This window comes from Dendropsophus ebraccatus, chromosome 2, assembly GCF_027789765.1.
Source record: "Dendropsophus ebraccatus isolate aDenEbr1 chromosome 2, aDenEbr1.pat, whole genome shotgun sequence".
Classification (NCBI taxonomy): domain Eukaryota; kingdom Metazoa; phylum Chordata; class Amphibia; order Anura; family Hylidae; genus Dendropsophus; species Dendropsophus ebraccatus.
Window position 1 is genome coordinate 88,775,184 of NC_091455.1, and position 25,575 is coordinate 88,800,758.

Here is a 25,575-nt window from a genome sequence, read left to right on the forward strand (position 1 = left end):
CAACATAAAGTAGACAAATTGTTAGTGTGAATTTAAAGAGAATTTTAAAAATGCAACAAAAACATGCCACTGGCAGAAAGTACTATTTGTCACAAAAAAACTCACAATCACGTGGATAAGCTAAAGCATCTCCAAGTATATATATATATATATATATATATATATATATATATATATATATATATAGAAACGGCAAGAGACTGCAGCACACCGAAGTAAAGGTGAATAGTGTTTATTCCATCATCAAGGTACATAAATGTATGTAACTTGATGATGGAATAAACACTTGTGCTGCAGTCTCTTGCCGTTTCTACATTGGGGATCCTATGCCATAGGACTTTCACTGCACAGCATCCACCGCTCTGGATCTGGACGTGCGGCTGTTACTCTGCCCTATATATATATATATATATATATATATATATATATATATATATATATATGTTATAGCTTCATAATACAATAGTATTTTTACTTTCTTGCTATTTGTCTACCAGCTGTATTGCTTTTCTTTCTGCCATTCTGCTCTATAGTAAATTTGTGTTTTACACAATTATAGTACTGAGCATATGGCATTGCCTGATTTGGACATAGATTCCACATTGAAAAGCATGGCCATTTAATATCACCTAGTGGGCTTCATTCAGATACAAATGTTGGCATTTGCCACAAAACACAGAAGACCTGGTGTTACCTAACTGTTCCTGTTAGGACCTCAACATGGTCCTTGTCTTGTGGTATACAGCCGAGACTGCACTTTTTGTCATAGATTAATATTTGTATGTTTCATCTGCCAGACTGAATACTGCTTAATTCCTTCTACCTTAGTAATTGTTTATCTACCACACCTATCTCTTCCCTGTATAGATCCCTCCAGTCAGTGAACAGTTAACTTTTGTTGTCCTTTTGATTGACACTATGCCTGTATTCTGATTTTGAACCACATGCTCCTTTGGATTTGACTTTGGCCTGTTTGACTAGCCTTGTGTTTCTTCATCTTGTCCTTGTTTTATGTTACACATTATTGCAGGTTAGGGACTGTCACCCAGTTGCCCACAATCATCTAGGGCCGTCCGAGGCAAGTAGACTGGGACAATAGGCAGGGGCAAGTTCAGTAAGCAGGAGGCTGAGCAGCATTGATTATTCATCAAGAGGAGGAAGGAGTGGTGAGGCGCATAATCCACTGCACGGACAAATTGCAAAAAAGGCACCATGTTGACAAGGAGACTGCAAACTACAGCACTCAGTCAGCACCTCAGGTAGGGCCCAGGAGCTGCCAGATTCCCTTTAAGGAAACCAATTGCCAGGATGAAGCTGGAAAAAGCACAAGCAACGCTCAGTAGATGTGGTAACAATGTTTACTAACATATCACAGGTGCCAGGACATAGAGGGCTCTTTGCCCTATCAGTTAATTAAAAGAAGTGTTTCCTACATCTAAAGGTACCACGCAATGCAAAGAAGATAAGCTAGGAAACATTATTACGACATCTATTGGGCACTGCTGCAAAACAAAAAAAGTGCAACACAACACTGCAAATGCAAAGATATATAGTTAAAGGGTAACTCCAGGTAGAGGTAAAAAAAAATGCTGCAGAAGCATATAGCATTGTTTACCTGTCTAACCGAGTTTTGAAACTACCAAAAATCTTTTTGTTTTGGGGAGATTTGTTCTGTATTGTGTGGCTGTACTTCCTGATTGAGCAGTTGTACACAGTAGTACAGGTTCCAGAATGCATTGCTTTCCCTCAGCTGTTCATCACAGTCCTCCACCCTGCCCATTCCCCGCCCAAATCTGTTGCAAAACATCTAGGCTGTGTTCACACATTGAAGCTTCATTGTGCTATGGAATTATTTACACTACTTTATCATTTCATTGTGGTCCCACCCACACAGCGCTCTGTATTATTTACCTGTAACACCACACAGAACGCTGTATTCTCTACCTGTAATGCAGATATTGGAATAAAGTAAATAACATGTTGAATTATTATTTTTTTTTCTTTTCATCTCTACGCACATATGATCAAGCATCCTTTAAATTTGCAGTTGAGCCCCCACAATATCCAATACTGTGTATGACTCCTATTTTGTCCAGGCGGGATTGGCAGTTACAGCTCTGATCCTCTGTGCCGTTTAGCAACATTTTATTGTGTTACTGCATCATTTTTGTGCAGATGCTGCAGTACTGCAATGACACTCCAACATGTGTAAACATAGACCTATATTCACTGCAGACTTCTGCACAATCAGTGACGTTGCATCAGCTGCCTCTGTCACCCAGGTGTAGGCTGGAGGGGCTGTTTAGAGATGATTATTCACTCATGGGATTGGGGGATCCAGCCAAGCCTCCTGTGAGATCACGCCCTGCCTCCTGTCTGCATCATCTGCCTGCGCTCAGCAAACACACACAATGTGAGACAGAAGCATGTAATCTCTGTCTCCTAAGGGGGGATAGCAGAGGGAGCAGGAGACAATGTGGATTGGCACAGAGACCATTTTTCTTCACTTCCTGGATGTCAATCAGCTACCAGTGTGGCAGAACCGTACAGATATGGTAATACATTATACAGACAGATCTATATATCTTTTAATGTACTTTTAATAGAAAACAAGTTTTCCTTATCTGGAGTTCCCCTTTAAAGGAGAACTCTGTCCAGGACCCATTTTTTTCTAAACATCCGGGGAGGGGGTGGGTAAAAACAATAACATGAATTTACTGTACATCCACAGCTCCAGCAATGTCCCCCACATACCACTGCTCCGGTCCATGGACGTTTCCTGGTATTGGGAAAGGACTTTATATGGGACTTGCATCCCATACAAACAATAGTTTCTGGAGATGTTCATTGTGTCTACATCAGACATGTACAGGGAGCTAACAGATCCTCTTCACATCTAAAACCTTTAGCAAAATAATGTTTCAGATGTAAAATTTGAATACATAGATAATTGTATTGTAATTAAAACACCTTACAATGGCCCGTATCTCTTCCCCCGCGGATTCCTCCTTTTCTGCTTTAAACAGCTAATTGTAAACTTTGAAGTCTAAAATCATTACAATTCTGGACTGGAGGGGTGGGGTGGGGTTCGGTACACTTTTTATACAGCCCAGGGCCCATGGTTCTGGCTGTTGATTCTGCTTTATCACTTTCCTATTTGGAAACATTCGCAAAACTTAAGCAGTGTTCAAACATTTAGACTTTGCCTATGGCAAATCCAATACGGATTTTTTTTTAAAACTGCATAAATGCTCTGTGCCTTGTACTAAAAACTGTATTAAGAGAAAGCATGGTTGCCACGCTACACATTTATATCATTGCATCCAGTGGAGGTAATTCACCATTAATTCCACAACATTAAAATGACGTCTGTCTTTCGGGACAGCCGTCATTATAGCACTACAAGATGGATGTCTATTGCTACTGACAGCTGTCGTTTTAATGTTGTGGGAACATATTATATACCAAAGTTATTGTAATCAAAGATCTTAAAGGGGGGGCTTACATTAAAAGAATGTATAAAGAAATATTAGTAATGGGGGCACAGTGGCCAGGGAAAGGGGTTCTAACTACTTGATACACTACCAACGAAAGGTATGCTTACCTTATACTTGCTGCTTTACTATTGCACTTTAGGGTGCATTAACACATACATGATGCTGTGTACAGTTATTTAGATCAAATCTGCTGCGGAAAATCTGCTGCGGTACAGTGTGTGTGAAGCTACCCTCAAAAAAACATTTACAGTTAAGCAGGTTGCTTTTTTCAGTCCCCATCTGTATGTTAGCAGGAAAAAAATAGTATTTTATTTTCTTTTTACTATATAATTTTAAAAAAATTGCAATTCTGGTGTTTTTTTCCCACTTTTCATTTACACTGTTCACTGTGCGGAAGCAATATTGTTATACAGTAGTTTAATAGAGCGGACAATTCTGCACGCTACGATATGTTATATGTTTATATTTTTTTTATATTTTTATTTGTATAATGGGAAAAGAGGTAATATAAATCTTTATTGAAGCATTTTATTAGGGTTTTTTTTTTTTTTTAAATAGTATGCCTGAGAGCAGACTCTATAAACAGATCAAAGATCCAACAGGACGGAGGTAAGTGGATTACCCCTGCCTGTCAGTACAAGTGATCAGGTCCCAATCAGTCAGTGACAGGTCCTTGTCCTGTCACTGACTACCTTAAATGCCGTGATTGCTGTGCATCGCAGCGTTTCAGGGGGTTAATGACAGGCAGCTGCGGGACCTCATCTGCCTGTCATTCCCGGGTCTGAGGGCTGTAATGTGTGCAGGGACGATCACTTTGAAATGGCCCTGCACACATTAAAACCTCTTCACAGCCAGGAACATTTATATATGTTGCTGCTGCATGGGGTATGTGCAGCAGGAATTTATATAGCTGTATGGCTGACATGAAGGGGTTAAGCAATGCCCTTCCAACTAAAAGTGTCTCAGTTGTTGTACAATTGGAGAGAAAATTCTGCTATAAAAGCCATAGTATATGTAGGCCAATGTGTTTTGGAGGAGAAGTTCATATTAATTAGGAACCCCCATAAATTAACTGTTCCAGATTATGTTCACACAATGTTTGTTTTCACTATATTTCTGGATGGCTGGCTTTTTGAGCCGAAAATACAGCAGTATTTTTAAAATCACTGTAATTCTCAACTTAACATCTTTTTTGGCCGTTTGTTGGCCTTTGTTTGAGGCCAAACTGGACATTTTTTAAAAATAATGTCCGTTATTCCACCAATAACAGCCATTGTTTTTAAATAACGTCTGTTGTTTGGCTGCGAAATGATGGCCATCCAAAAGAATATCTGTCAGACAGCCAAAAAAAGGCGTTTTGTGGTCGTGGCCTAACAATGTTAGTACACAATGACAGCCTAGATGATCTACCATACAGAAAATAAATAACTGTTCTTTATATGCTATAATAACCCTCCATTGTGCTCTTTTCTTTTTTACAGGCTCTACAGAAATGAGCAGGAACCAAACTCAAAGTACAGGAATGAAGAGGAACCAAAACAGCCTCATCGATCTCTGGATAATCTCATCTTTATTTAGTCCAGCTGCATTTCTTTTGCCCCTAGGCTGTTGTTGGGTTATTTATGATTGCCAGTAGGTAAAATTGAAGTTTGCAGAGCTTCTGTAAGAGGAAAATGTAAGAATAAAAACTGAAGTCAAAACATATATATAAAAAAAAAAATCGGGTAATACTCAGGCTCATCCTGAGTGCATGCTCATATGGCAAAGAAGCAGCTTAATAGCACGCACCTTATGTTCAATTACATGTAGAGTTGCTTTTTTTTTACAGATTGCTTTCGTATGACGACACAATTTTATCATCACATGTATCCAGATGTTGAGAAGGTAATCATAGAATATTTATAGCATCCATCAACTTCAATAAATTAATGTGTTTTACTAGATATATTTACAGACCCATGAAATGTTCTTTTTATAACATGTTTATGCACAATGAACAAGCGAGAGGTCTCGTGAAGCTAAACACTTTGAAAGCTTAGCATGTGATTTTGGTTATAATCACAAGTCAAGATCAGAGCAATTTTCTACAGATTGAGATGCATGTACAAAAGCAGCTCTGTTTCTTGACTCACAAGTCAAAGCATATTTTTGAAATATAGTTATATCCTCCTCTTTGAAAAAATCATCCCCTCTAGAGTACCAGTATTGCAGCCCCTTAGGCCTTTGCATGTCAGCACAGTGCAGTCACTAAGCTGACTGTAAATGCTTTTAGTGTTTTAGCCTGGTAATGGACTGATTGTCAGTAAATAGATTTCTATAATTGTACACTGTGCCTCTGCTTACAACATAAAGCACTTAGGGTTTCATCTTGGACATTATTGATATGAAACAAAAGGCCTTGATACAATTACAAGTCATTGTGACTCAATTATTCATTGCTGATTACCTAAATTACCTTTTTATTGTATTTGTGGTATCTGCATACAGTATTTCAAGCTAATATTTAAAGGGGAACCTGCAGACTAAATATGACTAAATAGGTTGGAAGTCGCATTTAAAGGAAATGTATTGCCTAGACTTTTTGTTTGTACTGATTTGAGCTACTGAAACATTTTTTTCGAATCCTTTAATTTTGTGATTGTAATTTTTTATTTCATCTTTTGCAGATTATTATGAGGGCTATTATCTTGCCTGAGCTATTTTTAACAGATATTCTTCTGAGAAAACCTCATTGACAAATGGTATCAAAAGACAGGAGTTGTCCCATTGCCATGAATGAGAAAGAGTACTGGTAGAGATGAGCAAACCTCGAGCATGCTCGAGTCCATCCAAACCCGATCGTTCAGCATTTGATTAGCGGGGGCTGCTGAAGTTGGATAAAGCCCTAAGGCTATGTGGAAAACATGGATATAGTCATTGACTGTATCCATGTTTTCCAGACAACCTTAGAGCTTTATCCAACTTCAGCAGCCACCGCTAATCAAATGCCGAACGAGTTCGGGTTCGGATGGACTCGAGCATGCTCGAGGTTCGCTCATCTCTAATTACTGGGTTTACTCTGTGACTGTTGAAGATGTTGTTCCAAAAGGAAGGGAAGACTAAAATAAAAACTAAATACGACCATAATTTTAAGTGAAAATAAAACAGGTGTGTGAAGAGGTTAAAAAAAAAGTTTTTTTTGCAAAAGCAGGTAATAAATAATGAGCATGTTAATTATTTGGACGGTCATAATCAATTACGGTCATTATTCTGTACCATGTGTGCACTGCCAGCCAATTTTTCATTGACTGTAAACTGAAAATATGGCTGTATTTTTACCTCAACATTACAGACATATTCCTGTGTTGTTTTACTGTGTGTGAACATATTCTAAGGGTATGTGCATACTACTGAATAGGCAGGGAGTTTCAAACCTCTACTTGGGGTCAAAGGGATAGTGACTTTCCTTAACCCCTTAGTGACTGCCGATACGGCTTTTTACGGCGGTCACTAATGGGCCTAATTCTGCTTCCATCAGCTTTTTATCAGCGAATTAGAGAATTATGCAGGGGCGCCGGTAAGGCCCGCACCCTGTCTATCAGCTTCCGGAGGTAGCTGAGGGGTCGAGGCAGTGTGTGGGGTCCGTCTTGGCCGGCCCCCGCATAGCAATCGCCGTTAATATCGTTATAGCGGCGGCAGCCAGTACCGGCCATTTTCGGTGCTGCTGCATGCTTTCATCTCCCCTAACCGTGAATCCGCGGCGAGGGGAGATGAAAAAATGTCTCCCCCCCCACCCCCACCCCCAGATTAACCCCCTAGTAGGCAATCACTAACCCTCCCCTCCCTGGGCAGCCATCACTTCGAAGATGGCTGCCGCCATCGCTGTGAGCAGACTATGTCTTTTCACAGTGCTGGATATGTAAAAATAATCAAAGCCCCATTCTCTCCGCCACCCTGTGTGGTCCCGACACAAGCAATCAGCGGTATATACTATATACTGCTGATCACTTGTTCCCAGCGTAGCGATGCACTTTTTTATCTCCTGTCACAATAAATCATTGGTGATGTGATAAAAAGTGGAGTGTGCCCCCCCCCTCCCCGAAGTTGATATACTTACCTTCCCTCTCTGCGACCAGACTGCTTCTGAAGTGCGCATGTGCTTCAGAAGCAGTCAACTCTGAAAATTTAAAGTGACCGGGACCAATTTGGTCCCTGCCACTGAACTATGATTACTGTGATAGATGTATCACAGTGATCATAAAAGTACAGTAAAAAAAAAAAAGTAAAAGTACAAAAAGTGAAAGCATACAAAAAAAAAATAAAACACACTTTTTATTCTAGTAATAATTGCGGTTTACCCCCAGATTACCCGTAAACCCCCCCCCCCCCCCCAGATTACCTGTAACCAGCACAGGTTGCCTGTAATTACGCCAGATTACACATAACCACCGCACGTTGCCTATAACCACCGCATGTTGCCTGTAACCACCACAAAATGCCAGTGACCTCCTCCAGATTGTCCGTAATCACCCCAGATTGCCCGTAACCAACCCAAATTACATGTACTCACCCCAGACTACCTATAAGTAATTCAGTTTATCCGTAACAACCCCAGATGGTCCGTAACCATTCCAGATTGTCCGTAACCACCCCAAATTGTCTGTAACCCCCCCCCCCCCCCTATATTACCCGTAACCCCCCCAGGTTGCCCGTTACCACCCCAGGTTGCCCATAATCATGCCAGATTACACGTAACCCCCAGATTGCCTCTCCCCACCGCACGTTGCCTGTAACCACCCCAAATTGACAGTGACCCTCTCCAGATTGCCTGTAACCACACCAGATTGCCGTAACCACTCCAAATGACATGTACCCACCCCAGATTACCTTTAAGCACTTCATTTTATCCGTAACCACCCCAGATTGTCTGTAACCAACCCAGATTGTTCGTAACCCCCCAGATTGTCCGTAATCACCCCATGTTGCCCGAAACCACCCCATGTTGCCCGAAACCACGGCAGGTTACCTGTAACCACCCCATGTTGCCCCTAATCACCCCATGTTGCCCATAACCACAGCAAGTTGCTGTAACCACCCCAGGTTGCCTGTGACCACCGCAGATTGTCCGTAACCACCCCAGATTGTCTGTAACCCCCAGATTGTCCGTAACCTCCCCATGTTGCCCTTAACCACCCCATGTTGCCCGTAAACACCCCATGTGGCCAGTAACCACCCCAGATTGTCTGTAAGCAGTGCACATTGCCCGTAACCACAGCAAGTTGCCTATTGCCTTAACCACAGCAGGTTGCCGGTGACCACCCCAGGTTGCCGTAACCACCGCAGCTTATCCATAACCACCCCAGGTTGCCCATAACCACCCCAGATTGTCCGTAACCACAGCAGGTTGCCCGTAACCTCATTTTTTAAATTTTATTTTAGTAACTGCGCTATTCTAATAACTGTTACTAGCTGCGGTTTTGCTCCTGCAAATTACGCTCCTTCCCTTCTGAGCCCTACTGTGTGCCCATACAGTGGTTTATGCCCACATATGGGGTACTCAGGAGAAACTTCGTTACAGATTTTGGGATGTATTTTCTCTCCTGTTCCTCGTGAAATTGTGAAATTTTAAACTAAACCAACATATTATTGGAAAAATTCTAGTTTTTCATTTTTACTGTATAATTTTGAATACTTCCCGCAAATTCCTGTGGGGTCAAAATGCTCACCACACCCCAAGATGAATTCTTTGAGGGGGTTACTTTCCAAAATGGGGTGTGGGGTGTTTTTTTTTTTTTTTTTACTCCGCTTGCACTATAGGGGCACTGGAAACGCACCTGGTGCTCAGAAACATCTGCAGAAAAATCTGCACTGGAAATGCTATTTGGCGCTTTTTCCGTTCTGAGCCCTGCTGTATGCCCATACAGTGGTTTATGCCCACATATAGGGTACCATTGTATTCAGGAGAACATGCGTTACAAATTTTGTGGTGCCTTTTCTCTCCTGTTCTTCGTAAAATTGAGAAATTTCAAACTAAACGAAAATATTATTGGAAAAGTTCGTTTTTTATTTTTACGTTTTGAATACTTTCCTCTAATACCTGTGGGGTCAAAATGCTCACCACACCCCAAGATGAATTCTTTGAGGGATGTATTTTCCAAAATGGGGTGACTTATGGGGGGGGGTTTCTCTCTGCTGAAACTACTGGGGCGCTGCAAACGCACCTAGCGCTCAGAAACGTCTTCAACAAAATCTGGCATTGGCAGGGCTCTTTCCGTTCTGAGCCCTGCTGTGTGCCCATACAGTGGTTTATGCCCACATATAAGGTACTATTTTACTCAGGAAAACCTGCGTTACAAATTTGGTGGGTGCTTTTTCTCTCATGTTCTCATGTTTGAAAATAAGAAACTTTAACCCCTTGCCTCCGCAGCCTGTTTTGGCCTTAATGACCAGGGCCTATTTTTCAAATCTGACCTGTCTCTCTTTATGTAGTAATAACTCTGCGACGTTTTAACTATCGCGGTTATTCTGAGATTGTTTTTTCGTGACATATTCCTCTTTATGTTTGTGGTATACTTTGGTTGATACACTCAGTAGTTTTTTGTAAAAAAACACAACATTTGCGCAAAAATTTGAAAAATGTATGTTTCTTTATCTTCAAAACTCTCTTTTCCTAAGAAAGATAGTCATGCCACATGAACTAATTATTACTGCAACATCTATAACATCTCTGCTTTATGGTGACGTCATTTGGTGAACGTCCTTTTACTTTTTAGGTTGTTAGAGGGCTTCGAAATTTTGCAGCGATTTTTCAAATTTTCAGGAAAATTTCAAATTCTGATTTCATTAGGGACCAGTTTAGTTCTGTAGTGGATTTGTGGGGCCTGTATGTTAGTTACCCCCATAAATCTCTCCACTGTAAAAACTGCACCCCATAAAGTATTCAAAGTAACCTTTCATAAGTTTATTAACCCTTTAGGTGTTTTGCAGAAATTTAAGCAAGTTGGAGGGGAAATTTAACATTTTCATTTTTTTGGCAGATATTCCATTTGAATCCATTTTTTTCCTCTAACACAGCAAATACTAACTGAGAAATGGAACTAAATATTTATTCCGCTTATTCTAATGTTTCTAGTAATCCCCCATATGTGGCCGCAGTGCTTCACCTGTCTCGACCACAGACCTCAGACATGACAGAGGCCTGGGGAATTTTGGGGCCTTTTTTTATTTCAGTTTTTTTTTTAGCCATTATACCATGTCACAGAGGCCTTGTGGTGCCAAAATATTTGTGTAAGACAAGTTGACGTTTCCATCTGTACCATTCGGGGGGACATGTGACACCCTGATCATTTTTTAATTAATTTTTTATGAGGTGGTACGAATAAAAAACACTATTTAGCAGCTGTTTTTCACCATTTTTTTGTACGCCGTTTACTATACGTTACATATGATATGTTATCTTTATTTGTCAGGTCAGTACGATTACAGTGATATCCATATTATATAACTTTTGTAATAGTTTATGGCATTTATACTTTCTAAACTGTTTGTGTCTTGCATATTGTAAGAGCAGTAATATTTAAATTTTTTCACCAATGGAGTTATGTGAGGGCTTTTTTTTTGTGGCATAAGCTGACGCTTTTAGTGGTTCACCTTTTGGGTACATGTGACTTTTTGATAGGTTTTTCCTTTATTTTTTAGGGGGCGGGATTAACGAAAAATTTTCATTTTTGTTAGTTTTTTATTTATTTTTTTAATGGCGTTAATCGGGTGGAATAATTAATGTAACGGGTTAATATACAGGGACACGGACACGGCGATACCACATATATGTATCTTATTTATAGGGGATCATTTATAAAGGGGGATAGGAAATGTGTATATTTATTTAATTTATAAATATTTATTTATTTTATTATTCATTTATTTATTATGTATTTATTTAATTAATTTATTTATTGTAATTAATTACTTCTTTAATTATGTATGTATATATGTATGTGTTTACTGTTGTTTTTTTTTACTTTCACTTTTTCACATATATAATGCATTACAGCACATGATCAGTGCTGTAATGCATTATATATTGAATGATCTGTCAGTGTTACACACTGACAGATCATTCAAATGATCAGGTCCCTGCCTCAGTGCAGGGACCCGATCATTAGAAATCATAGCAGCCCATACGCACTGGAAAGCGTCTGGGTTGCTATGGATACCCTCCCAGAGTCGCGCGATTGTTCGCGCGGCTCTGGGGGGAGTGAGTGCAGAGGGAGCCGGGGGAGGGGGGGGGGAAGCACGGGGGGGGGGGGGGGCTCGGAAGAGGAAGGACAGCCTGGGGGGAGCGCAGCAGCATGTGCCGCAGCTTCCTCCCAGGCACCCGATCGGCGGGGGGGGGGGGCTCACGATGGGGGAGCACAGGGAGGGGGCGGCCACGTAGGGGAGCACGGGGAGGGGGCGGGGGAGCACGGGGAGGTGGCGGCTGCATGGGGGGCTCAGCAGCAGAGAAGGGGAGCCTGGGGGAGCGCAGCAGCATGTGCCGCAGCCTCCTCCCAGGCACCCGATCGTCAGGCAGGAGCATATCTTCCCATAGACGCTGCGGTTGCACCGACCGCGGCGTCTATGGGGTTAACTGCCCGGGGGGAGCACGGCTCCTCTTTGGGCAGTGGCAGCAGGAGGAGGCTGTGTGAGACAGCCTCCTCCCGCTGCCAGATCTCACCTAGGGACAGAGGGGGGAGGAAGGGAAAGCATGACGTCCAGGGATGTCATGATGCGTTCTGACACTGCTTTTCATGACGTCCCTGGACGTCATATTGGGGGAAGGGGTTAATCTAAACAATATATTATTGGAAATTTTTAATTTTCCATTTTTTTACGGTCTAAGGCTATGTTCACACTACGTATATTTGAGGCTGTATAGCAACCAAAACAAGGAGTGGATTGAAAACACAGAAAGGCTCTGTTCACATAATGTTGTAATTGAGTGGATGGCCGTCATTTAATGGCAAATATGTGCTGTTATTTTAAAACAACGGCTGTTGTATTGAAATAATGGCAGTTATTTACTGTTATATGGCGGCCATCCACTCAATTACAACATTGTGTGAACAGAGCCTTTCTGTGTTTTCAATCCACTCCTGGTTTTGGTTGCTATGAGGACCTGACATGAGGAACAAATACAGCCTCAGATATACATAGTGTGAACCCAGCCTAATGGTTAATACTTTCCTCAAGCCCCTGTGGGGTTTATTTTACCCCTAGATTAATTCTTTAGGGTGTGTAGTTTCAAAAATGGGGTAACTCATGGGGGTTTCCAGTATACAAGCCTCCTAAATCCATTAAAAAAAAAAAGAACTGGTCCCTAAAAAAATCAGTTTTGGAAACTTTCAGAAACTAAGTTATGTGCTATGACTTCCTTTTTTTAGAAGCAGAGAATTTCAAAGTTCATAAAATGCAAATTTTTATTTTGATGTTTTTCACAAAAAAATACACACAATAGTGTCCAAATTTTGCCACTACCATAAAGTGCCATATGTTGCGAAAAAATAATCATCGCTAGCATACGTTAAAGCATCACTGAGCTATAAGCGCATAAAGTGAGACAGGTCAGATTTTGAAAAATGAGCCTGGTCATTAAAGAGGACCTGTCACCCCCTGTGCCAGGGTGACAGGCTCCCGACCCCCAGCTAGATCCCCTTATACTGATCTCATCCCGCTGAGTCCCCGAGCCGGTCCCGGGACGGAGATATCCTGGTAAGAAGCCAGCGCGCGCACTGTGGAGATAGGTCTGGCGTCCATAGAGAATGAATGGAGCCGGACTCATCTCTGCAGCACGCGCACGGCTCCATTCATTCTCTATGGATGCCAGACCTATCTCCACAGCGCCCGCGCGCCCGCTTCTGACCAGGATATCTCCGTTCCGGCTCCGGGAGCGGGACTCGGTGGGATGAGGTCAGTATAAGGGGATCTAGCTGGGGGTCGGGCGCCTGTCACCCCGGCACAGGGGGTGACAGGTCTCCTTTAAGGACCATACTAGCTGCAGCACTAAGGGGATAAGGAGAGCCCGTCATCCTTTTTTTCCAAGCCTCTGCTTAAAAATTCTGCCCTCCTTTTGATTCAGTAGAATTTCTCAATCACAATCCACCATCCGCCCAAAGAATTGACATGTCTAATGTCTAGATCACTTTTCAGCAGTTTCCTACTTATTAGCACAGACAGAACAGGAAGTCTCAGTTTAGTTTTAGGTTTAGTGATGTTAATGGAAACTGCAAGATTCTAAAACTACTGATAGGGCAGGAGACAGTGAGGCTGACACTACCTCTATTTTTTCTAGTTTTAGAGTATTGCACAAAAAAAACTTATGGGGTGCCCACTCCCAGTAGTGGCAGATACCAAATACTGGACTGGAGAAGCAATAAGTTGTCACACATCACTGAGTAACTGGTGTCCTCACTGTCTGCTTTACACTGCATGGCGTTTTGATGATTTTCCCACAATAAAATGTAAAGTTTTATGGTGTGTGGTCTTTTACTTTCTTGATTCTTGCACTGCTAATGAATATATCTCTGGCCCTCTACAGTAATGCCATTCTCAACCACCATTCTTTGCAGAGGGCTGGGTAAATATTCATTAGTAGGCATTCTGCAGGAGATGGTGAGTGGGCCCATTGGTACACCAAGGGAAAGAGGAATTCCCCACAGCATCTAAACCCCCAATTTACTAGAAATTACATACTAGGGGCCTATCTATAAGAGAAACTTACCTACTGGGGCCCTGTATACTGGGGAAACACAAAACTGAGGGCTATCTACAGGAGAAATTGCATATGGAGGACATACTGAAGGAAAGTGCCTACTGGTTGCCAATATATTGAAGAAACTACCTACAGGTGGCATATATACTCGAGAAACTGCCCACTGGTGGCATCAAATTAATATGGGACACTACATACCATTGAAGTTAACCACCCACCTATTGGGAATACTTACCTAACCATTCCCTGAACCTTCTTACCTATCCATTTTCCTGTATGGGACACCAGGGGACATTATTACTGTTTAGCACTATAGATAAGGGGAACAAATAGGAGGATCTGGAAAAGTGCACAATCTAAGATGTTTGGCAGCTTCTGCAGAGATGATTCATGAATGAAGGCAATCATCCTGGAGGTCTGGGCGAGATAGAGATACAAAAGCACAAGTGATCAACTCCAATGAGAAGATGTCGCCTGGATGTCACTGGATGTAATTGCACTATAGTCATTTATATGGTCTTTCGAGAAGACATCCCCTGGGAGTTACTGGATGTAACTGCACTATAATCACTTGTATGATCGTCAGACACCCACCACCCATTGAGAAAATTTGGCACACGTTCCTTCTTAATATATTAAGATGTATGCAGAAATGCATACTGTGCATACTATGATAAAATAAAAACTGCGTTTTGAGGTATTATCTTTCTACATTGGAATTGACAAAATATCACAAAATGTTGAAATAATCTTTAGTCAGTCTCAGAGACTGTCACCTGTCACCCATAGGCTATATTCAAACAACAATGTTTTTAAGTAAAGAACAAACGCTGATTGCAATGGGATTAGCGTCCGTTCTTTACTGCAGGGGCGGCATTGCATTAAAGTCAAATTCTAAAAATCCAAATTCTTTAGAACAGGTGTTTAAAATAATGTACATGCCTATTATTTCAAGATGTTATTCAATAAAAAAACAGGAAATAGCTCTTCACACAATGTAAAGTGTGGTGGTGGCAGACTTTACATTGAAGTGAATGGTTAATTGATTTGCTGTTAAACGCTGTGTGAACATAGCCATGTAATGCAGGGGCGTAGCTAATGTCTCATGGGCCCTGATGCAAGGGGTCAACTTACCTCCCTGCCACACACACACGCACGATGCCACATTGCCCCAAACCTATCCCCCTTGCAGGAATGTGATAATTTATTATTGACAATCCTGTACACGAATTCACCAAATTTTTTATTGGGAAAACAGGGGTTGATTTTAGTTATTACTATGGGTGGGCGTTATTAATATTAATATTTTTATACACTTTTTTTAGTTGGTTGTGCATACTGATTAATGCAATACTGAGGTTACCCAGGAGATGTTGAGTGCAGTAGTGTATATTACATGTTATGTACAGCAGGTTATCCAGGAGATGTTGGGTGCAGTAGTGTATATAACATGTTATGTACAGCAGGTTATCCAGGAGATGTTGGGTGCAGTAGTGTATATTACATGTTACATACAACAGGTTGGCCAGGAGATGTTGGGTGCAGTAGTGTATATTACATGTTACATAAAGCAGGTTGGCCAGAAGATGTTGGGTGCAGTAGTGTATATTACATGTTACATACAGCAGGTTGGCCAGAAGATGTTGGGTGCAGTAGTGTATTGTATTACATGTTATATACAGCAGGTTATCCAGGATATAGTGGGTGCAGTAGTGTATATTACATGTTACATACAGCATGTTATCCAGGAGATGTTGGGTACAGTAGTGTATAGTATTACATGTTACATACAGCATGTTATCCAGGAGATGTTGGGTGCAGTAGTGTATGTTACATTATATATACAGCAGGTTGGCCAGGAGATGCTGGGTGCAGTGATGTATATTCCATGTCATATACAGCAGGTTGGCCAGGAGATGCTGGGTGCAGTAGAGTATATTACATGTTACATACAGCAGGTTGACCAGGGGATGCTGGGTGCAGTAGTGAATATTACATGTTACATACAGCAGGTTGGCCAGGAGATGTTGGGTGCAGTAGTGTATATTACATGTTACATACAGCAGGTTGGTCAGGGGATGCTGGGTGCAGTAGTGTATATTACATGTTACATACAGCAGGTTGGCCAGGAGATATTGGGTGCAGTAGTGCACATTACATTGTATATACAGCAGGTTATCCAGGAGATGTTGGGTGCAGTAGTGTATATTACATGTTACATACAGCATGTTATCCAGGAGATGTTGGGTGCAGTAGTGTATATTACATTGTATATACAGCAGGTTGGCCAGGAGATGCTGGGTGCAGTAGTGTATAGTATATGTTACATAAAGCAGGTTGGCTAGGAGATGCTGGGTACAGTAGTGTATATTACATGTTACATACAGCAGGTTGGCCAGGAGATGCTGGGTGCAGTAGTGTATATTACATGTTACATACAGCAGGTTGGCCAGGAGATGTTGGGTGCAGTAGTGCACATTACATTGTATATACAGCAGGTTATCTAGGAGATGTTGGGTGCAGTAGTGTATATTACATGTTACATACAGCATGTTATCCAGTAGATGTTGGGTGCAGTAGTGTATATTACATTGTATATACATCAGGTTGGCCAGGAGATGCTGGGTGCAGTAGTGTATAGTATTATATGTTACATAAAGCAGGTTGGCCAGGAGATGCTGGGTACAGTAGTGTATATTACATGTTACATACAGCTGGTTGGCCAGGAGATGCTGGGTGCAGTAGTGTATATTACATGTTACATACAGCAGGTTGGGCAGGAGATGTTGGGTGCAGTAGTGTATATTACATCCTATATACAGCAGGTTACCTAAGAGATGTTGGGTGCAGTAGTCCCCAGGCACTCAGTCTCTGTAGGTGCAGGTCCTGGTCGCTGCAGAAGAGGTTGCTGGTCGCTTCTTCCCTGCTGGGGCCCCAGTGTTGGTAGTAGCGGAGCAGGAGACACAGGTACTGTACTCTGTACTGGATGCTCTGCATGGTGCCCTTCCCTGGGGCCCCCAGCCTCACCCTGCCCCAAGATGGACACAGTGCATTCATCCTGTCAGGTGTCGGATGAGCCCTCTAACACTGCAGGCCGGGCGGAGCTGGTTAGTTGGCTGGTCTGCTTCGCACCATCTGCCGCCCCCTGCAGGCTGGGAGGAGAGAGCTGCCTGAAGAAAAGCTCTCACCCCCCTCAGGGATGGTGCAGTTCAGGGCACAGAAGACGTAACTGTATGGCTAATGTGGGGGAGGGGCCTCAGCGGACAGGTGAGCCGGGCCCCGAGGGTGCAATTTAGCAGCAACTGCTGCATCCATGGGTCTTTGGGAGTCTGTCACCCATGCAGGGCAAGTTTTAGACTAAATGTGGCCCTGGGCAAATTTGAAGGTGGGGCCCCAAATGCTGAAATATTGTAGCAGCAATTTAAGGTTCCCATACATTTTACACTTTTGTTGGTGGTACCTGCTGCTCGTGGTGGGTTCGGCCATCAGTGTAAGGAGTATGAGGCTCTCTGGACAGTCCTCTGACAGATTATATCAGTGGACATAGGGGGTTAGGCTTGATGGAAAAATCAATGCCCAACTTCTTTGTTCTCAGAGAGGCAAGCCGCCATCAGATCTGTGTGGCTATGGCTTACCCCTCCCATAGAGAACACAGGAAAACTCAGCTGTGCCGAACATTACTGTGTATGGGGAGGACAGGGCCAGATTATATATATATACACAGTATATATATATATAGATATATATATCATTAGTGATGTGTGTGCAGCCCTTGCTGTATATCGTGAACAATAAAGATATATACTACCTGATCACGTTTCCCGGTGTCCTCAGGCCTTGTCTCTGGGATCCCCCAGTCCCAGCTCTAACTTCTGGTCCTCTCTCAAGTAATATGACGTTCAGCCAGTCACTGGCCGTAACAAACAGACAAGGCCTTAGGACACCGGGGAACGTGATCAGGTAATGATTTTTACACTTGCCAAAAGACAATGATCATTTGATTACTGTTGTCTCTATATACACAGAGTGATATCGGCTGGATTCGGACAATTTTCGCTCCGTGTATTATGGCCTTTAGTCACATTGAGTCAATTTAGAAGGTTACATGCCAGAACTGCCGCTACATGTCAGGACCGCCACTACATGCTGGGACCGCCGCTACATGTCAGGACCGCCACTACATGCCAGGACTGTCACTAGTGGTGTAAACACAAAAACTATTTATATGCATTGTTTTAAAAAATAAAATAAAAAACAATCACTATCAGGACCAAATATTACCTCCTTACCGTAATTGAAGAAAACTTTACTATATATAGGCCAAGATTACCTCCATAGAGTGACTGCCACATAATGACACTATTTACACGCCAATATTAGCACCACACCATCACCGCCACATAATGATTCTATATACACTATAAACAGACCAATATTACTGCCATAGAGTGGCCACCACATAATGACTCTATATATACACTATATACAGACCAATATTACCGCTATAGAGTGACCACCACATTATGACTCTATATACAGACCAGCACACACCATGACCACCACATAATGACTCCATATACTGTATACACCATATACAGACCAATATTACTGCCATAGAGTGACCGCCACATAATGACTCTATATACACTATATACAAACCAATATCATGTGGCGGTCACTCTATGGCGGTAATAATAGTTTGTATATAGTGTATATAGAGTCATTATGCATTATGTTGCGGTCAGTCTGTGGTGGTAATATTGGTCTGTATATAGTGTATATAGCAGGGGTACTCAACAACTTTTAGTGAAGGTCCACTTACCGGGGTCTATTGTCAGGTGAAGGTCCGAGCTGAACATCAGTAGTAAACGTGTTTTGTTACTTTTCACAAACGTTGTTGAACTATTTACATACAGAATTGCTGCCTATTAGTGGGAAAACTGGCATTTTCTCTCTCACCAGCCCTTTAAAATGAGGTACAAAGGGGGTGACTGCCCAATAGTATATAGCCCCCCTGTGCGCTCTCCCCAGTATATAGCCCCCCTGTGCACTCTCCCCAGTATATAGCCCCTCTGTGCACTCTCCCCCAGTATATAGCCCCCCTGTGCGCTCTCCCCCAGTATATAGCCCCCCGTGCGCTCTCCCCCAGTATATAGCCCCCCTGTGCGCTCACCCCCAGTATATAGCCCCCCTGTGGGCTCTCCCCCAGTATATAGCCCCCCTGTGCGCTCTCCCCCAGTATATAGCCCCCCTGTGCGATCTTCCCCAGTATAATAGCCCCTTTGTGTGCTCTCCCCCAGTATACAGCCCCTCTGGGTGCTCTCCCTCTGTATATAGCCCCCCTGTGTGCTCTCCCTCAGTATATAGCCCCCCGTGCGCTCTCCACCAGTATATAGCCCCCCTGTGCGCTCTCCCCCAGTATATAGCCCCCCTGTGCTCTCTCCCCCAGTATATAGCCCCCCTGTGCACTCTCCCCCAGTATATAGCCCCTCTGTGCGCTCTCCCCCAGTATATAGCCCCCCTGTGCGCTCACCCCCAGTATATAGCCCCCCTGTGCGCTCTCCCCCAGTATATAGCCCCCCTGTGCGCTTTCCCCAGTATATAGCCCCCCTGTGCACTCTCCCCCAGTATAATAGCCCCTTTGTGTGCTCTCCCCCAGTATACAGCCCCTCTGGGTGCTCTCCCCCTGTATATAGCCCCCTTGTGTGCTCTCCCTCAGTATATAGCCCCCCGTGCGCTCTCCCCCAGTATGGTACACCCCTAAGCTGATGAAGGCCATGCTTGGCCGAAACACGTCCTTGTACCATATGTTTGCTACACTACAATAAAGAAGCATAATCTACTTGGTGAGTGCCGGGCTCTTCCTAATATCTGATCATTTTTCTCACCTCGAGCACCACCTCCACGGAAGTGCCGTCTTCTACATATTTCTCCCCCAGTATATAGCCCCCCTGTGCGCTCTCCCTCAGTATATAGCCCCCCTGTGCTCTCTCCCCCAGTATATAGCCCCCCTGTGCGCTCTCCCCCAGTATATAGGCCCCCCTATGTGCTCTCCCCAGTATATAGCCCCCCTGTGCGCTCTCCCCCAGTATATAGCCCCTCTGTGCACTCTCCCCCAGTATATAGCCCCCCCGTGCGCTCTCCCCCAGTATATAGCCCTCCGTGCGCTCTCGCCCAGTATATAGCCCCCCTGTGCGCTCACCCCCAGTATATAGCCCCCCTGTGCTCTCTCCCCCAGTATATAGCCCCCCTGTGCGCTCTCCCCCAGTATATAGCCCCCCTGTGCGCTCTCCCCCAGTATATAGCCCCCCTGTGCTCTCTCCCCCAGTATATAGCCCCCCTGTGCGCTTTCCCCCATTATATAGCCCCCCTGTGCGCTCTCCCCCAGTATATAGCCCCCCCTATGTGCTCTCCCCAGTATATAGCCCCCCTGTGCGCTCTCCCCCAGTATATAGCCCCCCTGTGGGCTCTCCCCCAGTATATAGCCCCCCTGTGCGCTCTCCCCCAGTATATAGCCCCCCTGTGCGCTCTCCCCCAGTATATAGCCCCCCTGTGCGCTCTCCCCCAGTATATAGCCCCCTATGCGCTCTCCCCCCAGTATATAGTCCCCGTGTGCTCTCCCCCAGTATATAGCCCCTCTGTGTGCTCTCCCCCTGTAGTATATAGCCCCCCTGTGTGCTCTCCCCCAGTATATAGCCCCTCTGTGAGCTCTCCCCGAGTATATAGCCCCCCTGTGCGCTCTCCCCCAGTATATAGCTCCCCTGTGTGCTCTCCCCAGTATATAGCCCCCTGTGTGCTTTCCCCCAGTATATAGCCCCCCTTGTGCGCTCTCCCCCAGTATTTAGCCCCCCTGTGGGCTCTACCCCAGTATATAGCCCCCCTGTGCGCTCTTCCCCAGTATATAGCCCCCCCTGTGCGCTCTCCCCCAGTATATAGCCCCCTATGCACTCTCCCCCCAGTATATAGCCCCCCTGTGTGCTCTCCCCCAGTATATAGCCCCTCTGTGTGCTCTCCCCCTGTAGTATATAGCCCCCCTGTGCGCTCTCCCCCAGTATATAGCCCCTCTGTGTGCTCTCCCCCAGTATATAGCCCCCTATGCGCTCTCCCCAGTATATAGCCCCGTGTGTTCTCCCCCAGTATACAGCCCCCCTTGTGCGCTCACCCCCAGTATATTGCCCCTCTGTGCACTCTCCCCCAGTATATAGCCCCCCCTGTGCGCTCTCCCCCTCCCATATACATAAAAGAAACAAACCACTTATACTCACCTGAGTCCTGCGCATCCTCTTCTCTTCCTCCTGTGGCCGCACTGCAGCGGTCACTAGAGGCCGCTCTCCCCGCCGGCGCAGGAACGTCACTAGAGCGCCAACACCAGAGGGGGAGCGCGGGCTCTTGTGACCGCTGCGGCCACGAGAGTGACTGACAGGGAGGGAGCCGATGGCTCCCTCTCTGTCAGTGCCGCTGCTGCTGCTTAGTATCTATGAGCGCTCGCTTCGAGCGCTCATAGATAGTTACTGTGCAGGGAGCAGCGCCGCGGCCAGGGTCCGGACAGCTGGCCACCGCAGTCCAGGTCCGCCAGTTGAGGACCCCTGGTATATAGAGTCATTATGTGGCGGTCACTCTATGGCGGTAATAACTCTATATTCACCGATTACCTGCAGCAATTACATAGTACTGATCAAGCCAGAGAATGGCTGCAGCTCCTATGTACAGTCTATTCACCTCAACACTTCTGCTGGACAGAGGAGTCAGCAGTGCTGATACACACACAGGGCTCCAGACTAAAAAATTTACCTAGGAGCCATTGGCTCCTAACCTGAAAAATTTAGGCGCCAAATAGAATATTTGGTCGCCAACATTTTAAACCATGTAAAATTAATGTTATGTTAAATGGGACTTACTGTGTGCAGAGGCCACGGCAGCAGCCTCCTCCTTTAGATCCTTTCTTTTCTTAGTTTGAAAACGTTCAACATGGAAACTTGCAACTTGACAACCATATACAGTCTGACAACCATATCCAGTCTGACTCAGTACTTCAGCCTCACTTGGCTAGCCTTTTAATGAGGCTTACTCTTCTGAACTTGAACTTAAAGGGAACCTGTCGACCCCCGTGCCGGGGTGACAGGCTCCCAACCCCCCGTTAGAGCCCCCTATATTCACCTCATCGCGCCGGGTCCCGCTTCTGAAGATGGTCGGGTCACGGAGATCTCAGCCGCTGCAGCCCGGCGTGCGCTGAGAGATGAGTCCAACGCTCATAGAGAATGATGGGAGAGTCCAGCGCTCCGTCATTCTCTATGAGCGTTGGACTCATCTCTCAGTGTGCGCGCCGGGCTGCAGCGGCTGAGATCTCCGTGACCCGACCATCTTCAGAAGCGGGACCCGGCGCGATGAGGTGAGTATAGGGGGCTCTAACGGGGGGTTGGGAGCCTGTCACCCCGTCACGGGGGGTGACAGGTTCCCTTTAAAAGCTTGCAACAGTCTATACATACTGAGCTAGACTTCTGACTGCAGCCATAGTGACCCCCCACAAGATGTGTATATAGATAGATATATCTCTCACCTAGTGACTAATGCAAGTGACCCCCTACAATACAGACACCTGAGGGGCCCTGATAATAATAATAATTGTGCATATATCTATCTCCCAGTGTCTGCAGCCAGTCTGCCCTACACTTATAGATGGCCCCCTCCCCTTATAGATGACCCCCTCTACCCCCATTATAGATGCCCCCTCCTCCCCCCCATTATAGATGCCCCTCCTCCCCCCCATTATAGATACCCCCTCTTCTCCCCCCCATTATAGATACCCCCTCTTCTCCCCCCCATTATAGATACCCCCTCTTCTCCCCCCCTTATAGATGCCCCCTCTTCTCCCCCCATTATAGATACCCCCTCTCCCCCCCCCATTATAGATGCCCCCTCCTCCCCCCCATTATAGATACCCCCTCTTCTCCCCCCCATTATAGATACCCCCTCTTCTCCCCCCATTATAGATGCCCCCTCTTCTCCCCCCATTATAGATACCCCCTCTTCTCCCCCCCATTATAGATGCCCCCTCTTCTCCCCCCCTTATAGATACCCCCTCACCTTATAGATGCCCCCTCTCCCCCCCCCCCATTATAGATGCCCCCTCTTCTCCCCCCCATTATAGATGCCCCCTCTTCTCCCCCCCTTATAGATACCCCCTCACCTTATAGATGCCCCCTCTCCCCCCCCCCATTATAGATGCCCCCTCTTCTCCCCCCCTTATAGATGGCCCCCTCTCCCCCCCTTGAAGATGGCCCCTCTTCTCCCCCCATTATAGATGCCCCCCCCCCTTTCCTCTATGCTAAGCAATATTTAAAAAAAAACAAACACACAAACTCACCTGACCCGCTCCCCCGGCGATCCTCTTCTTCTTCAGGCGCTGTCCCCGGCTGATGCGCGGCTGCCGGGGGTGTCCCGTCCTATCCCCGGCAGCGCGGCGCATCAGTGAGCTCCTGTACGCCGGGGCTGTGACTTCTGACACAGGAAGCGTCTCTGACGTGCGCTTCCTGTGCCGGAAGTCAGGGCCCCAGGCAGCTCACTGATGCGCCGCGCTGCCGGGGATAGGACGGGACACCCCCGGCAGCCGCGCATCAGCCGCGCATCTTAAAGAGACAGCGCGCCGCCGCCGGGGCCAGTCGCAAATGGCGCCCAGATTAATAAATCTGGGCGCCATTTGCAAAAAGTCAGTCGCATTGGCGACCATTTTGGTCGCCATCTGGAGCCCTGACACATATATATATATATATATATATATATATATATATATATATACATATATACACACACACATCCATAAAAACACATTATACAAATCCAAAACATCCAGTCCATACACTATACACATGACATGTAACACACACTACATTCATCCATTATACGCATAGCATTCATACACACACTACATATACAGTATACTTACCCCCTCTAGCAGCATGCTGGGTGTAGTTGTCCTTGTCCATGGCGGCAGCAGCAGCAGGAGGCTGTGATCCTCACCCTTTAGCCCTCTCCTCCATCGTCCCGACACACACTGTACATACTCTGGTAGCAGAGCGTCCTGCAGCCTCTGTGTGACCCCTGATAGCAGCCATCACTGCCAGAGGCTACAGGACACTTTCTGTGCGCTCCTGCACCTCCAAATTACATCAAGGGTAGGGGGCAGTAAAGTAGTCAAGCTCAAGGTCCTCTGGCGCATCCAAGATGGTGCATTGCTTTATGGAACCTTCTTTATGACATAAGCGCTTGTCATCACAGTGCACGGTTGCCATGGTTACTGGAGGTAAACATATCTGAAGGATTAACCATTAATGCCTGGCAATGCGCTTTACTGCAGAGTTAACTAAACACATACCTCCCAACTTTTGCTGGGAGGATATAGCCACGCCCTCCCCATAACCACGCCCCCCATAGCCACACCCTTATATCCACGTCTTCTATTACCATTATACTACTATACAAGATGCTGGGAAAGCTGGGTGACCTCCATTATACTGTCTACTATACAAGATGCTGGGAAAGCTGGGTGACCGCCATTATACTGACTACTATACAAGATGCTAGGAAAGCTGGGTGACCTTCATTATACTACTATACAAGATGCTGGGAACGCTGGGTGTTCTCCATTGTACAAGATGGTAGGAAAGCTTGGTGACCTCATTATACAAGATGCTAGGAAAGCTGGGTGACCTCAATTATACATGATGCTAGGAAAGCTGGGTGACCTTCATTATACTTCTATACAAGATGCTGGGAAAGCTGGGTGACCTCCATTATACTGCCTACTATACAAGATGCTGAGAAAGCTGGGTGACCTTCATTATACTACTATACAAGATGCTGGGAACGCTGGGTGACCTCCATTATACAAGATGGTAGGAAAGCTTGGTGACCTCATTATACAAGATGCTAGGAAAGCTGGGTGACCTTCATTATACTTCTATACAAGATGCTGGGAAAGCTGGGTGACCTCCATTATACTGCCTACTATACAAGATGCTGAGAAAGCTGGGTGACCGCCATTATACTGACTATGAGATACTGGGAAAGCTGGGTGACCTGCATTATCTTGACTATGAGATACTGGGAAAGCTGGGTGACCTGCATTATCTTGACTATGAGATACTGGGAAAGCTGGGTGACCTGATTTATACTGACTATGAGATACTGGGAAAGCTGGGTGACCTCCATTATACTGGCTATGAGATACTCGGAAAGCTGGGTGACCTCCATTATACTCACTTCAATAGATGATGCTGGAAAGCTGGGTGACCTCCACTATACTCACTTCAATAGATGATGCTGGAAAGCTGGGTGATCTAACAGTCAGTG

General features: G+C 45.0%; 1 protein-coding gene across 1 annotated transcript in view; it reads left to right on the top strand.

Moving 5' to 3' along the window:
- Positions 1-25,575, top strand: part of LOC138784150 (uncharacterized) — a 183,232-nt gene that overhangs the window by 134,571 nt on the left and 23,086 nt on the right. The window contains exons 7-10 of the mRNA XM_069959664.1: positions 4,056-4,106; positions 4,979-5,129; positions 5,326-5,381; positions 6,164-6,238. Coding sequence (XP_069815765.1) covers positions 4,056-4,106; positions 4,979-5,129; positions 5,326-5,377 — 254 coding nt within the window. The 3' untranslated portion in view covers positions 5,378-5,381; positions 6,164-6,238. The remainder of the gene's footprint in view (positions 1-4,055; positions 4,107-4,978; positions 5,130-5,325; positions 5,382-6,163; positions 6,239-25,575) is intronic.